This window comes from Haematobia irritans, chromosome 4 (assembly GCF_050003625.1).
Source record: "Haematobia irritans isolate KBUSLIRL chromosome 4, ASM5000362v1, whole genome shotgun sequence".
Taxonomy (NCBI): domain Eukaryota; kingdom Metazoa; phylum Arthropoda; class Insecta; order Diptera; family Muscidae; genus Haematobia; species Haematobia irritans.
This window is the reverse complement of record NC_134400.1, coordinates 109,605,209-109,622,825: the sequence shown is the minus strand read 5'-3', so window position 1 is coordinate 109,622,825 and position 17,617 is coordinate 109,605,209. Positions and strand designations below refer to the sequence as shown.

The window sequence follows — 17,617 nt, the reverse complement described above, 5'->3', positions numbered from 1 at the left end:
CAACATTTTTAATTGTCATATAATTTATTGATTTTTATACTCACTTTGAATCCAATCTTTTTGAATCCACACCTTTAACTACAATACAACTATCAGAATTATTTTTTGTTCGACATATTCCTTTCTGGTGCGATACGGATGGAAACGCGGTCCTAAAAGTTTGTCCCAGACTGTTTCATGAGCAGTTGTCTATGGGGTAGTCCTACACTAATAGAAAAAATTGCGGTCCACAATCGTGAACGGAGGGTAAAAAAATGAAATGGAAACGTTCACAAAAAATCAAAACGGAATGTTCACGATTTCGTCCACGGGCGTTCACGACTTCATTAACGGCATTCTTTTTTCTTTGGTCATGAAAAGACTTAAAATAATCGCTAGACGTTGTAATGACAACTCCGCCGGTGGTGCAATGTGCTAAGGCGACTGTTAAATGGTATGGTGCAGACAACACAGGTTCGAGTCACGGTAGAGGAAATCTTTTTTATTTTGTTTATAAATTCGTAACCATTACGTTTTCAGATCAAGAACGCTGGTTGTTGTTTTAACAACGCATTGTGTCATTTTTACGTTGTCAGATTGACCCCGCCAGTTCTCAGTTTGACAACACATGTGTGTTGATTCACTTTCATGAACGGATCGGTTTGAAATGACCACGCCGTTCATGATTTTTTCTATGGGTGTACTAAGTTGTTTCAGGACGTGTCCTTTGGGATGAGTCCATGTCGTGTCCTAAAGTGTAAATTTTCCCAACCAATGACAAACCCATGTTAAAGTGACCGGTTCATTCCATATGCTTGGATCAGAACTGTGACTGGTCCATACACACCAGGTACTAACCCTGTACCGGTCCTGAGGTTGATCTATTTCCCGTAGGGTACTTACAACACAGTTTCACTAAGTAAATGAAGAGATTTTAGTCAAACGACATTCCACTTACACGGATGAAAAAGGCTGTTTTTCATATGTTTGGCTATAAACACAAATTTTTAAACACAATATTTTTGAGTGCAAGCATATCATGTTCATAAACTAGCATAACATGTTTGGGACATATATGTTAATGTGTTAGAACATATTATGTTTGGGACATAAACTGTTTGTAAATATAATATGCTTGGATGCAAACATATATTAATTTAGAAATAGCCTATAAACATATATGTGTTTAGTAGCTTGGAGCGCTATTTAACAGGGAGCGATATTGAATTAAGTTGGTGGTTGTTGCTTGTTATTACAAAATTAACATTTTATTTTTCCTTGGGCAATTGATCAGCTACTTCTTTGATCCTTACAAACTGTGTGGTCCGCTGTTCGAATCCCCGTCCGGCAAAAGGTAAAATTAAAATATAAAAAAAATCATACAATTGAATAATTTCTTCTACAATGTTTGTATTACAGAAAAAGGTGCTAAGAACTAAAAAATCTCGTGGAAGTGAGAAAGATGTGGGGGAATATACAATTGGGCAGAAACAAAATTTTGAGCATTCAGGTCGAAAACCTATGTTGTTAGCACCTATATTACCTGTTTATTTTCATAATTCGTTATGATTGTAAATATATAAATAAATAAATAAAATTTTGAGCACAATATTGTTTGAGAGAATTTTTTTTAAGCATATATTTTTGGGTGCAAAATGCTTCCAAACATATTATATGTTCACATAATAACATATTGTTTTTTGGAAGACAACATTATTGAATTTGGATGCAAAAATACAAAATGTTTGGAACTTAGACTGAATTGGCTGAGAAGTAATGTTCCAACAAATATTGGCATTAATATATACTCAGACAGTCAACCTGCAATAAAATCCTTGGACTCTGTGTTCCTTAACTCAAAAACGGCCATAGACTGCCTCAAATCTCTCAACGAGATGGCTGAGCAGTACAATATTCACCTAATATGGGTGCCTGGTCATAGGAACATACCGGGGAACTGTGAAGCAGATGTGTTAGCAAGGCTAGGAACTACCTTACATATTCCAGGGGAACTAGAATCTGTTGGTATGCCTCTGGCCACCTGCAAGCTCTTACTGCGTGAGAAGGCTGTTATGATGGCCAATATTCGATGGAAAAATTGCAAGGGTTGTAACGACACCAAGCAAATATGGCCCCATTTAAACTTAAACCGCACACTAGATATGCTAGTGTTCTCAAGGCGTCAGATAGCACTCCTAATATCTGCTATAACGGGTCGCTGCCTGATAGGCGAATTTGCAAAAACTATAGGTGCGAAGTATAATGACTATTGTATAAGCTGTCATGACGTGGAGGAAAAGGAATCAATTAAACACCTCTTGTGTGAGTGTCCTGCTTTTTGTGTAAGGCGTAAGCGAATTTTAGGAGCATATAGCTTTAGATTACTGGCTGACCTGGAAAACGTTAACTTAAGCAGTTTGTTAATGTTTTTGGAGCAATCTGGTTGGTTCCACAAAAGTTAATAATAGAGAAGGTTCAGTGGTTAAGACTAGAAGTGCCCATATGTAATAGGTACTTTTAGTTAAATGTGGTATCACAATGGACTGAATAGTCTAAGTGAGCCTGAAATTTAATCGGGCTGCCACTTTAACCTAACCTAACCTAACCTAGACTACCCAAACATATATTGTTTAGACTAATATGCTTTCAAACATATTATATATTGGAAGAGATCAAACATATAAATGTTTGGGCAATACCCAAAAATGTATATGCTTGAAGCAAAATATGTTTGGGAGTATATGTTACAGAAGCTATTAGTTTGTGAGCGTGTAGATGTAAAGTCCTTTCTTTGAGCGCAAATAAACCCGAATTTATTAGAAGCATTGTGACATTTTCTCAAATTTTTTTGCTTGCAAAGACAATGTTGTTTGTCCTTTATCTTTTAGAAAACTTAGTCGGATATCTACAATCAGTCAACGAGTATTTTCAGCGAAAAAGGAGCACATTAACGGCATTCAATTTTCCTGTCAATGTTCTATACATTGTTAATTTTTTTACAACGAATTTTTATTTATTTGAATAAAATGAGTATTTAAAACTCATTTTAACTAATTTTTTATAATTTCGGTTTTAACCGGTTAACCGGTTTTGAGCAAAATACACTGGAACAAATATCGTCGCGAGGTCAAAGATTTCATGTCTTTAAATTACGAATGCAAATTTTTCTTAGCATAGAAGACGCATTTCTCTAATAAAGGGTGATTTGTTAAGAGCTTGATAACTTTTTTTTAAAAAAAAACGCCTAAAATTTGCAAAATCTCATCGGTTCTTTATTTGAAACGTTAGATTGGTCCATGACATTTACTTTTTGAAGATAATTTCATTTAAATGTTGACCGCGGCTGCGTCTTAGGTGGTCCATTCGGAAAGTCCAATTTTGGGCAACTTTTTCGAGCATTTCGGCCGGAATAGCCCGAATTTCTTCGGAAATGTTGTCTTCCAAAGCTGGAATAGTTGCTGGCTTATTTCTGTAGACTTTAGACTTGACGTAGCCCCACAAAAAATAGTCTAAAGGCGTCAAATCGCATGATCTTGGTGGCCAACTTACCGGTCCATTTCTTGAGATGAATTGTTCTCCGAAGTTTTCCCTCAAAATGGCCATAGAATCGCGAGCTGTGTGGCATGTAGCGCCATCTTGTTGAAACCACATGTCAACCAAGTTCAGTTCTTCCATTTTTGGCAACAAAAAGTTTGTTAGCATCGAACGATAGCGATCGCCATTCACCGTAACGTTGCGTCCAACAGCATCTTTGAAAAAATACGGTCCAATGATTCCACCAGCGTACAAACCACACCAAACAGTGCATTTTTCGGGATGCATGGGCAGTTCTTGAACGGCTTCTGGTTGCTCTTCACTCCAAATGCGGCAATTTTGCTTATTTACGTAGCCATTCAACCAGAAATGAGCCTCATCGCTGAACAAAATTTGTCGATAAAAAAGCGGATTTTCTGCCAACTTTTCTAGGGCCCATTCACTGAAAATTCGACGTTGTGGCAGATCGTAAGTCTATTCATGATGAAATGTCAAAGCATTCTGAGCATCTTTCTCTTTGACACCATGTCTGAAATCCCACGTGATCTGTCAAATACTAATGCATGAAAATCCTAACCTCAAAAGAATCACCCTTTATAAAGTATTTTTCCTTGTCCAAAAGTCGGTAAACTTTTCAATGAAGTCGTATAACTAAGTGATTTGACTTAAAAATGGGTATCATAACATGAAAGAACAAATGTCTGGGCTAAGGTCAACTTGACTTTAATAATTCAGAAAAATTCTTTAAATTTAATGAAATTGTCTTTAAATTTGTTGTATTTTTGCATGCTTTTAACTCTTTATTTTAATTTTTTTTTTACTTGAAACATAGCATAATTTCTACTGGAAGTCGAGTCTTAATTTGGAAAATAAAGTTGTCGTTAACTCGTTTTTAAAGGACAATGATAGCATATGAAGAGAAAAATCGGAATCAATACCAAAAATTTTAAAGTTAAGACAAAATCTTTGGAACCGGGCATGCTTTTTTTTTTGAGTGTAAAAAACCGAAAACCGGTTTTTAAAAAATTCTGATTTTCGGATAAACCGAAAACCGTCATTTCAATAAAACCGATTATTTGGTCACCCTAATTGTAACTTTTTTTCAGTGTAAAAAACCGAAAACCGGTTTTTAAAAAATTCAGATTTTCGGATGAATCGAAAACCGTCGTTTCAATAAAACCGATTATTTGGTCACCCTAATTGTAACTAAAACAAAATAATATTTATAACCCAAATAAATTTAAACTGGCTAAACAAAGTTCGTTGAGAAGAAACGACGATTTATTTGCCAATAATAAAAAATTAAAAAAATACAATCCTAAATTAATATAATTAATTATCCATTTAAAAATTTAATATAAATAATTTTTATTTTTTTTTTTTCTAATTACTTTCAGGTTAGTTTCCCGCCATCAAAATGAAATTTACTAGTAAGTACCACTATGACATAATTTCTTTATTTTCTTACTTTTATTCTTATTCCATTACACCTTGTTATTAGGTGATCCCCAAAATGTTTACTATTCATAATAATTGAAAATTTATTGGCATACCTTAAGGCTTCATTGCGAAAAGATGTATTGCCTGTTATATTTGTTCTTATCATTCTTAATTATATTACCGTCGAGATAACAAATTAATCGTTTCCCATTTTACTTCTGACTCGCATATTTTTATGACTGTTGTGTGGAAGGAATGTTGAGTACAATGCTAATATTTATTAGCATTTGGAAATATATATATATATATATGTATTTTACGTACGTCAGTATGCCATAGAAGATCAATGTAGTAAGTTTTAGAGCTACCTTAGACAATCTATATAGCAATCTATAGCAAAGAAATTTAAGACAAGCAAAGTTTTGACACTACAATTTTTTTCTAAAAACCAAGAAAAAGATTTAGAGACAATGATTAAACCTTTTGTCATAAATTCGGATTTATTCTCTCTCAAAGATAGAGAGAGAGAGAGAAAGGAGAATTCCATTTGCCTAAAATTTCGTTCAGTAGAAAAAAAGATTTTTTTATTGGGTGTTCAGGAACCTTATTCACACCTGTAAAACGCATTGATTTATATCTTATAATAGTTTTTTCTTTCATTGTCTTAACTTCATTCATGGAACCCTACCCCATCCAACCTTGGACCAATGTCAAGGCAGTTAAACCAAAAGAAAAACTCTATAAGGGCGAGCTATGAGCTAGCGGTATGTTGTACATCCATCATCCATCCATGACAAACTAAAAAAAATATTAAATACAAACCAGCCATCCATCCGTTATTTACAAAAATAAACAAAATCTTCCCTCTTGTGTCGTAGTCAAAAATCTTAAAATAGATAGACTTCTTCACTCCGGTTGTTCAGTTGCCCAGCCACCAAACTCCAAGGGGAGATGCAAAGGCAGATGAATTGAAAACGGCAGTTGCAACATCAAGTTCATGCTAATGAATCTATCCGAACTGGAGACAAAGACCTACAAATGCTTATAAATCTCTCACACACACACACACAGTATATAGGGAAAACTGAAGAACAATGAGCTGCCATAAAGGTCGCTGCACTTGTGCTCAGTTATTTGGTCTGCGCTCACGGTCCGTCCGTCTGTCTGTCCATATGCTAAATTTAACACATTCTATGGGATGGCATAGAAGCATTTAGGTGTAGATATTACTGGAAGATTCATTAAATGTTATTTGCCATTGGATCTCCATTGCAATGGTTGGTTGTAAGATTTGGTTGCACATTTCCACATCCAGATGTGAGAGATTTGTGTAGCGTTGTTATTTTTAAGTTTTCCATGGGTAATTGTAAACAAAATATGATCAATTGAGGAGGGAAGTGTGGACACAAATACGAGTACGAGTGTATATACAAAGATATTGTTTACAATTGACACCGAACATGTGGCCTCCATACAATACGATAGTTCCAGCCAATGCAATCCGTTTGAAGGAATGCTCCTTTACAACATAAGTTTCTAGCGCTTACTTATTATTAATTTAATGTCTTAAGCAGATGTAAATGTTAGAACATTTTACTACGGGAATCTGAGAGGAAATAAATTGGAATCCTTTATCGCCACGCACACTAAAAAAAAACACATGCCCGGTTCCAAAGACTTTGTCTTTACTATAACAATTTTGGTATTGATTCCGAGCCAAAGAAGCGGAGAATACAAGTAAGGATACTTTTAGGACACAATTCTCTCTCTTTTTTTTTTTTTTTTTTTATTTGGTATTCATATTCGCTACAATTCACATACTTAAACTAATAGCCTCAGCGTCCATATTGGCATATTTGAGGCAAGTAGGCAATCTAACATATCTTTTGCAATATATGAATTTTATAATTATTCTATTTTATCCAATATGATAATAATTATATTTCATACAAAACTAAAAAATTATTACTCGATACTACTTTAACTTTCTTTCATATCTAAAGTGTTTCTAGAGACTCAAAGAGATACTTCTTACAAGCAGATTTAAATACTGAAATATTTGGAATATTTTTCATAGTAGAGGGTAAATCATTATATAGAACACATCCTGCAAAATCTATTCTTTGCTTGGTTCTCTCCAATCTACAACGAGGCATTCTCAGATTTTGTCTACTCCTGGTATTCAAGATACTTTGATTCTGAGAGAATGATATAACACGATGACCAATTCCATTAAGTGACTTATATACGTAAATTAACAACTGGTATTCATGCAAACCAAAAACAGGGAATATTGTTTTTGCAATATCCTTATAGAGTGCAAGGGTTGAATATGTCAATGGCAAATTGTAAATACATTTGAGAGCTCTATTTTGCATACGTTGAAGTGATTTCAAAGAACTACTATTTTTATTACAGGCATATAAATTTGGGTTTTGTGTACTTGGTTCTAGGAAGCAAATTTTAATTTTTCGCTTCATATGCTATCAAAGTCCTTTAAAAACGAGTTAACGACAACTTTATTTTCCAAATTGAGACTAGAAATTATGCTATGTTTCAAGGAAAAAACCTCTTTAAAATAAAGTGTTCAAGAACATGTCCTATTTTTGAACGATTTTTTGCTTTGTAGTCAAGATGCAAAATGACAACAAATTTAAAGACAATTTCATTAATTTTAAAGAATTTTTCTGAATTATTAAAGTCAAGTTAACCTTACCCCAAAATTTTTTTCTTTCATGTCATGATACCCATTTTTAAGTCAAATCACTTAATTATAAGGACAATACGACTTCATTAAAAAGTTTATCGACTGTTGGACAAAGAAAAAAACTTTATATTAGAGAAATGCGTCTTTTATGCTAAGCAAAATTGCAATATTTTTTCTACATGCTGTTAGTACAAGTAGAAACAGAGGAAAAATTAAAGTTTTTAACATTAGGTTTATTTCGGTAGTGAATGGGTTAAATTAACTGAGATATTGTAACTTTGCATTAAAGATAAAAACCTTTCTAATATAGACTAATGGCCAGTTTATCATCCTTCGATTATTACTTAACCGGAGGATAAACTACCGGTTAGAAGCCGCATCTTTGGAATCAATACCAAAATCCTTAAGGGAAGGTCAAAATCTTTGGATTCAAGTAAACTTTTTTGAGTATAAAGACAAAGCGACTTCATTTAAAAGGAGCGTTGCCAGAATTGTTTCACCAAAAACTGCTAGATTTGCCCAACAAAATAGCTAAAAAAAGCTAAAAAATGCTAAAAAAAAAAATAGCTAGAAAAAAAGCTAAATTTTTTTGTATCAAAAGTCACATTTTTGATTGAAATTTAACAAACTTAAAGGCTTTATTTCACTTACAATGCATATTATTTTCATTTTAATTCCACTTCTGTGAGACTGTAACAATATCTAAGGCGTATTAGCTCTGTTTGCGTATTCGATACATTTTGATTACTATCACAAATTTTTTACTGGAAGTCCTTCGTTTTGTGGGAGCTACCTTCCCAACACCTCTATTTTATTTACATGTTATTTTAAAATATTAAATGATCTAAGCATGCTTTGGATTTGGTAAAAAAATGATTTGTCATTTTTTTAAATAAAATTTTAGTTTGGATTTGAAATTGTGAAAAATTCGAAATACATTACTTTTATTTAAATTGTAGAAAATACCTATAGTTAACATTTCCCAGTAAAAACATTTTCCTTTTCTTCATGAGCTATCAAAGTGCTTTAAAAACGTGCTAACGCCAACTTAAATTTCCAAATTCAGACTCGACTTCAAGTAGAAATTATTGTATATATACGTTTTTAAAATAAAGTGTTGAAAAACATCTTCTATTTTTGAACGCTATTTTGGTTTGTGGTTAAGATGCAAAAACTCCCCACATTTAAAGACTATTTCATTATTTCTTCCTTCTTTCATGAAAACATACCCATTTTTAAGTTGAATCACTTAATTATAAGGACAAAACGACTTTATCGTCTTTTGGACAAGGAAAACAGTTTATATAAAAGAAATTCACAAATGCTATTATAACCAAAATTCGCGTTCGTATTTTAAGGAGACGACAATATTTTTTCAGTGCATGAAGCTATTCACATCTACTATTTTAATTTAGTAATATCGTAATAACTTTAGAATATTATAATAACATAAAAAGGATAAACGAGTCAAATGATAATATTCCCAATAATTTACTGACAGTTTATCTAACAAATTTGTATGGTAATAGTAGATTTACAGTTTACGATAACTTTTATGTATATAATGAAAAAACTTTACAACAAGGTGTATTTGCTACAAAAATGCCCGCATAATGGCTGGACTCATTATTAATGTTTCAACTGAGCTTTGAAATATGTGGAAACGCTTATACTTGCAGCAAGGCTTAGATAAAAACACCGATTTATCCATATTTCAATAGAAACATGTCGAAAATAAAAAAGCCAAAAATAAAAGGGTCATGAAAAAAAGCCAGAAAAAAAGCTAAAAGCTAAATGCATTTTTTTCCCGCTAAACGTCTTCAAAAAAAGCCAAATCTAGCGGGAAAAAAGCTAAATTGGCAACGCTGTTTAAAAGTTTATTAACTTTTGGACCATGAAAAAAAAAACTTTATATTAGAGAAGTGCATCTTATATGATAAGCAAAATTTGAATTCGTATTATAAAGATATAAAATCTTTGGCCTCACGACAATACTTTTTTCAGTGTAATATCTGAAAGGTAATTGTACATATTCACCAACGTGGTGCTATGGTTAACATGCCCGCCTTTCATACACAGGGTCGTGGGTTCAAATCCAATTTCGACCAAACAACAGAAAAATTTTTCAGCGGTGGATTATCCCAAAGCATCTTTAAGTGGTTTCACTGCAATGTGTTCGGACTCGGCTATAAAAAGGAGGTCCCTTGTCATTAAGCTTAACCTAGAATCGAGCAGCACTCAGTCATAAGAGGGAAGTTCACCACTGTGGTATCACAATGGACTGCCACTATACCTAACCTGCATATCCACCATTCGTTTTTCGAACTACCTCCCAAAATACAAATGATTGGTAACATGTCTAAATTAAAAAAAAAAAAACGAAATATCTCAATGTATTGCAATTTCTAAAAACATCGTAACATATCATATTAATTTAAATTTTTTTATAACTTCATATTTCAATGGAATTAAAAGTATGTTCCTAACACCATCACTTATAAGGGGAAATCCTTGTCGTGTTAGTAGAAATTTAAATAAATAAATAAAATAAATAGTTCCAATTTTTTTTCCAAAACCCCCAACAAATTTTCAGGATTGTAGTTGGAAACAAAATTTTGTGCAAAAATTCAATTTAAATCTCTCTTTCTAAACACATATATGTTTATAGGCAATTTCAAAATTAATACATGTTTGCATCCACACATATTATATTTCAAAATGTTATGTCCCAAATATAATATGTTCTAATATATTAACATATGTGTCGCAAACATGTTATGCTAGTTTATGAACATTATATGCATGCACGTAATAATAATGTGCCAAAAATTTGAGTTCCAAACATATAATTTTTTTTTTCTTTTGGTTGGTGGAATGTATGAAAGAAATTTCTGAACATAGTTTGATATAACCGCTTTTGGTTATATCAAACTACCCTCATAAAATCGCTTCTGTAACATATATTCCCAAACACATTCTTCTTCAATCATATATATTTTCAGGATTAGTCCAAACAAAATATTGTTTCTAATGTTCAAACATATTATGTTTCACCTTAGGCATACTCTGGTAGAAAAAAATGTTAATGAAATTGTCTTTGTGTATATATATTTTTAAGTTGCCAATTGGTTACTTCCATTCTTTAACTTGCAGCATACTCTCTAGGTCTTTCTTTCTAAATATATTATATCTAAATTAATATATGTCCCAAACATGTTATGCTATTTTATGAACATTGTATGCTTGTACTTAAAAATATTGTATTAAAAATTTAAGTTATAATCATATAATTTTTCACCCAAATATATGAAAAACAGTCATTTTCGTCTGTGTATCGTTGTAAATCTTTAAATTTTTATATGGGGGGTATATTAACTTTGTCATTCCGTTTGTAACACATCGAAATATTGCTCTCAGACCCCATAAAGTATATATATTCCGGGTCGTAGCCTCCATATAAACGTACCCCCAGATTTGGCTTACGGAGCCTCTAAGAGAAGCATATTTCATCCGATCTGGCTGAAATTTGGTACATGGTGTTGGTATATGGTCTCTAACAACCATGCAAAAATTGGTCCATAATTATATATAGCCCCCATATAAACCGATCCCCAGATTTGACTTGCGGAGCTTCAAAGAGAAGCAAATTTCATCCGATCCGGCTGAAATTTGGTACATGGTGTTGGTATCTGGTCTCTAAAAACCATGCAAAAATTGTTCCACATCGGTCCATAATTATATATAGCCCCCATATAAACCGATCCCCAGATTTGGCTTGCGGAGCCTCAAAGAGAAGCAAATTCGATCCGATCCGGCTGAAATTTGGTACTCTAACAACCATGCAAAAATTGATCCATAATTATATATAGCCCCCGTATAAACCGATCCCCAGATTTGACTTGCGGAGCTTCAAAGAGAAGCAAATTTCATCCGATCCGGCTGAAATTTGGTACATGGTGTTGGTATCTGGTCTCTAAAAACCACACGCAAAAAAATAATTCTTTCCTCCCAAACGAAATTTTAGACAAACAAAGTTCGTTTCTCATTTGCTTTTCGCTGTAAGGAAGTGTATTTGAAAGAAAAGTATATACCTTTCGTGATAAACGTTTATTCTTTTTCAGGATGTAAAAACAATTTCATAAAGACAAACTCAAAAAAAAAACATTGTTTTCTTGCTAATTGCATTTTCCCTCACATCTTTCTCACATCCACGAGGATTTTTAGTTCTTAACACCTTTTCCTGTAATACCAACAATGTAGAAGAAATTATACGATTTTATAAATTTTTAAATTTTTTTTTACCTTTCGCCTGGACGGAGAATCGAACCGCGGACCAGCACATTGTAAGCCAACACACTAACCACTGAGCTATGTACCTGTTATGGTCATCAATAGATAAATATCCATATAAGTTATATTTATATAGCATAGCTTGCGGCGCCCACGAACCGAATAAACAAAGTTTATTTAACAGAAACAAACATTTAGTTTGGCACCGTGGAGCAGTGGTAGCTACGTCCGACTCTCATGCCAAGGGTCGTGGGTTCTATCCCTGCTTCGGCCAAAGTTTTTTTTTGCTTTTGTTTTTTTTTTTACATATATTCCAGATATATTCGGAAGATTCCGAAAAAATGTTCAACATTACATTGTACTATATTAAATTTTGAACTGTAAAATGTGTCTTATTAAAGACCTAAAGTCAGAAAAGAACAGTGTTTGAAATAAACGAAATGGACTGTGTTGTTATTTCAAAAATAACTTTTTTTATTGAAAAAATACAAATTTTGTAACAAACGAATTTTTTTGGTGATAAAAGTTTAAAATTTTCGAAGCAATTCAAAAAACTCTAACAAAAGAAAAACGTTTTCGGTACACGTTTTCCAAACGTTTTTTTTCTTTGCGTGCATGCAAAAATTGGTCCACATCGGTCCATAATTATATATAGCCCCCATATAAACCGATCCCCAGATTTGGCTTGCGGAGCCTCAAAGAGAAGCAAATTCCATCCGATCCGGCTGAAATTTGGTACTTGATGTTGATATATGGTCTCTAACAACCATGCAAAAATTGGTCCGCATCGGTCCATAATTATGTATAGCCCCCATATAAACCGATCCTCAGATTTGGCTTGCGGAGCCTCTAAGAGCCAAAAATAATCTACCAAAATTTTATTGCCATAGAACATTTTGTCAAAATTTTATTTCTATAGAAAATTTTGTCAAAATTTTATTTCTATAGAAAATTTTGTCAACATTTTATTTCTACAGAAAATTTTGTCCACATTTTATTTCTTTAGAATATTTTGTCAACACATAATCTCTATCGAAAATTTTGTTAAAATTTTATTTCTATAGAAAATTTTTTCAGAATTTTATTTCTGTAGAAAATTTTGTCAAAATTTTATTTCTATAGAAAATTTATGAAGATCCTCTTAGTTAAAGAGGAATATTTTGCAAAATCTTCCAAAACATCAAGAATTCTACCAATCTACCAAACAGTAAAAAATCTGTCATTTTTGGTAGAATCGTGTTCATAATTGTATATAGCCCAACCCAATCGCAACCCAAATAATTCAATTGTGTATGCCCGTCTATAGTAGAAGTTTACGCAATCCATGGTGGAGGGTACATAAGATTCGGCCTGGCCGAACTTACGGCCATATATACTTGTTGATGAAATAAATTTAAACTCAAGTAAGGTTTATTCGTCGATGATTCTTTTAAATTTCATCTTATACTAAACCGATCACATTCTCGCAATTGGCAAGAAGGGGAATTCAACTTAATGAACCGAATCCCCTTCTCCCCCAGTATCTGAATCTGCAACAGATAATAGATTTGTTTAGGCTGTTCGGCCCAAGTGGGCTCAGTTCGATTAAATAAATACGAAATGAAAAGTGATTCCTCCCCATAGAAAACCTTGAAACATTTTGCGACTATTCCATTTCTGTGTTAATAAATATGGGCAATTTAGCTTATTTTCTAAATATTTAAATATAAATATTTAAATAAAAACAACCGAGAGTATTCAAACAATATGATGATATCATTAATTACGAGCGTTGGCGTTGCAACTGTTTTATCAATAGAAAATTAGTATACTATACAAAGTGGCTGATATGTATTTCGAACAACTTCAGTGTACTATCATATCTAACAGCTGACAGATGTACACCAGTGACAGTTCATTTTATTGTTTACAAACTTACAAAAGCGTTTTGATACGCGTGATTAAAAAATAATGTTATTCGTGATGGAATTTCAGCGAGGCAGTATGGTTGCTGGCAGATGAACGGTTTACAAATGATGGTAACCTGAAATTAGTTGCAATACATATCAGCCACCACGGACTCGTAGAGTAAAAAAAACATAGTTAGAGTACACGCAGAGAAGAAACATGATTGTCACAATCATATTCGAAGAGCAAAATAATATGATAGCAGCTATTTTTGCGGCGACCATGTAACATTTTAACCTGCAACCATGTTGGCTCAGTGAACATGGTTCTAAGAAAAATACAATTGTCCTCATCTAAAATGTTATTATATTAATAAAAAGAATTTTGTTCCCATTAAAAGACAATGGTCACGATCTAAAATGTTATGTTATTCGTCAAAAATGTTTTTCTTCCAGTTAAAAGAACATGGTCACAACCTAAAATGTTTTGATTTTTATGAAAAAACTTTTTTCGTCGTCGAAAAAAGGACGCCACTTGAGAAAAGAAAACACAAAATCAACTTTATTTGTTTTAATTTATTTATAAACTATTTCATTGTTTATTTGTATTTATAATGTCATGCAAGCAAACATCACATATTTTTACACACTCTAGTTTGGTTCAATTTCAACAATAAGTAATCATTCCATATTTACTTCGTGTCCATCAAATGTACAAACGCAGACATCATGTAACTGCAAATAAAAATAAATTATACCATATATCAAAATGCAGAACAAAAACCAGGTACATTTTTTTTTATTACACTTTCCTTTTTTGTATTCACACAAAACCACGTGCCACTTATGAATAAATAAATTAACACAAAACACAATAATTCCGTATTTTCCGTCCATTCCAAGAAACAATCAACACACGACTGACGCGCAAAATGAAAATCGTGTGTACCTGCTCAATGTTTTTATAAAATTCTTGTCGCTGCAAAAAAATTAAAAAATTAAATGGTCACGAAAACAATGTACATGGTCTTTATGGCCATGTAATGGTTGTAGACATGTCTATACGTAAACTATAAAAATACTTTTTTCTCTGCAAAAAAGTAAAAAAAATTGAATGGTCAGGTACATGATTTTCCTGACCATATAATGGTCTCAAATTCTATTATTTAAATAATAGAACATGTTTGCGGCATTTGAGAACCATTTAAATGCTTATTGCCAACATATATTTTTCTCCGCTCGAAAATTATTTTTACAAAGACAAAATACATGGTTTTCGCGACAATTACATACTCTAAATAAGCATTAAATGGATGCGGCAACCATGTCCAAACATGTTTTTTCTGTGCGTGTATACAATTGTTTATCAGAGGGCTATATATTCTCCTTTGTATATTCTGCACTGTTAGAAAAATATGTTTTTCATATGTTCCGATATAAACAAAATGTGTTTCGGGCACGATTTTAAACCACAATATATTTAAGTGCGAACATGTAATGTTCCTAAACTAACACTAAATGTTTGGGACATCTATGTTAATATGTTAGAATATATTATGTTTGGGGCATGAATGTTTCATAAAAATAATATGTGTGAATGTAAACATATATAAATGAACAAATTTCGAGTAAACATATATATGTTGTGATATTTTATTCAGAGAGCGACAAAAAGAGAGTATAGAGAAAGAAATAGAGATGGAAACCGGGAGGGTTGACGAAAGATATCAACATAACAAAGCGAGAGAATGAAAAAAGAACAATTTCTGTGAAACCGCTTGTATGTTGTTTCGGAAAACTGTTTTATTATAAGGCTAAAAATTTTGATATGCTTAAGTCTAAATATTATTTAATTTGAATAAAGAGAATAGACATTCGGAACCAAGAGAATAGATATTTGAAAAACAAACTGCAATGTTTTCGCCCTGAGAGCAGCATTTTATGCATGTGTGAACATGTGTTTTGTTTATCATTTTGGCATTATGGGCACAATTTTTCGTTAAAATAAATCAGGGGTCTTCATAAAAATAACGAAAGGGCACTATACTCTTTTTAGAGTTGGGACAGTAAAATGAAATAAGGAGGAAATAGTGAAAAATTACACAGTAAAATGTAAAAATACAAACTTTAGTTCCTCTTTATTAAAAAGTAGTCCACGAGGAGTTGACGGACACCATCAAATATAAAAGCGGGCATTAAGTTCGAGTTTTACAGCTAAAACAATTTAAAAAGTTTATTATCTTTAAAATGAATTATTAAAGAAAAATAAAAGGAATTTTAGAGCGATGGTGTTAAATGCAAGTAAAAAACTGTTCACTCCTAAATAAATTTATGTTTATATTATAAAATTATGTATGTATGTTTATACTCGACTCCACGTTCTTTTGTTAGTTTTTGAATTCCTTCCAAATTTTAAAGTTTTGTACAAAAACAGTTTTTTATTAAAAAATTGTTATTTTTGCAATAAAAAATAATATTTTATCCAAAAATCAGTCAATTTCGTTTATATCAAGCACTGTTACTGACTATAAATCTTTAATAACACACATTTCGAAGTTTCATTTAAAAAAAATTTAATATAGTATAAATATAAATGTGTAAATTAAAAAAAAAAAAAAAAAAAAAAATGTTCGGTCGGAGCAGGGATTGAACCCACGACCCTTTGTATGCAAGGCAGACATGCTAACCACTGCTCCACGTGGCAAACAAATGTATGTTTCTGTTAAATAATGTTATGTTTGCATGGGCTCGTGGGCGCTGCAAACTATGCTATATAAATGTAACTTAAAACGATAATTATCTACTGGTGACTATAACAGCTACGTAGCCCAGTGGATAGTGTGTTGGCTTACAAACTGTATGATCCTCGGTTCGATTCTCCGTGCAGGCGAAAGGTAAAATTTATAAAAGTGAATAATTTCTTCAACATTATTTGTATTACAGAAAAAGGTGCCAATAACTAAAAAATTTCGTGGAAGTGAAAATTACGAGTATGTTAGGGAATGAGCACAATCGTGTTTGGGAAAAATTCTTCCAAGCATATAATATTTTTGGCTCGAAATGCTTCCAAACATATAATATGTTCACATAAAACAAACATATTAATGTTTCGGCAGTATGCAATAATATATGTGCTTCCTGCAAAATATGTTTGGAACATATGTTAAAGAAGTGATTTTTTTTGAGGGTGTGGGTGTAAATGGACAAGTTACAATACAATCACTTGCAACAAAATGTCTTAATCCTAAATTGGCAATTGGCACAATAGAAGACGTTTGTTCCCAGCAAAACAGGCGTCGCAAAATTGGCGCAGAAACGATGAATTTAACATGGGCTTGTCATAGGACGGATGTCCACCATTTCAACAGTCGTTGCACTGAATCTGATTCACTTTTTAAGTTTTGATCCGAGTTCAGTGTTTCGGATGTGAATTAAAAACAAAGTTTTTTTTGATATTTTGCCAAATAAATATTTTTTAAATTTTTTCATTATTTTCAATACATCCTAACGCTTGTCAGAAACGTTTAACTTCGAATATTTTAAAAAATTCGATATTTTTATAAAATGTATTTTTTTGCTACAAAATTTAAATAATTTGTAAATTTTATTATTTCTTACTCCGTTTTTAACCTATGTGAAACAAACAAGTTAAACTTACACATTAAAAATATGAAAAAATAAAATTATAAACAAGTAAGTAAAGTCTAAAGTCGGGCGGGGCCGACTATATTGTACCCTTCACCACTTTGTAGACCACAATTTGTGTTACCATCTCAACTCC

General features: G+C 32.3%; 1 protein-coding gene across 4 annotated transcripts in view; it reads left to right on the top strand.

Annotated features, from left to right (window-relative positions):
• Window positions 1-17,617, top strand: part of kst (spectrin beta chain, non-erythrocytic 5 kst) — a 232,521-nt gene that overhangs the window by 142,202 nt on the left and 72,702 nt on the right. For 3 of the 4 annotated variants that reach the window (XM_075308364.1, XM_075308362.1, XM_075308365.1), the window contains one exon: window positions 4,911-4,943. The exons of the other annotated variant lie outside the window; for it this stretch is intronic. In XM_075308364.1, coding sequence (XP_075164479.1) covers window positions 4,931-4,943 — 13 coding nt within the window. In that variant the 5' untranslated portion in view covers window positions 4,911-4,930. The remainder of the gene's footprint in view (window positions 1-4,910; window positions 4,944-17,617) is intronic. 4 annotated transcript variants of the gene reach the window in all.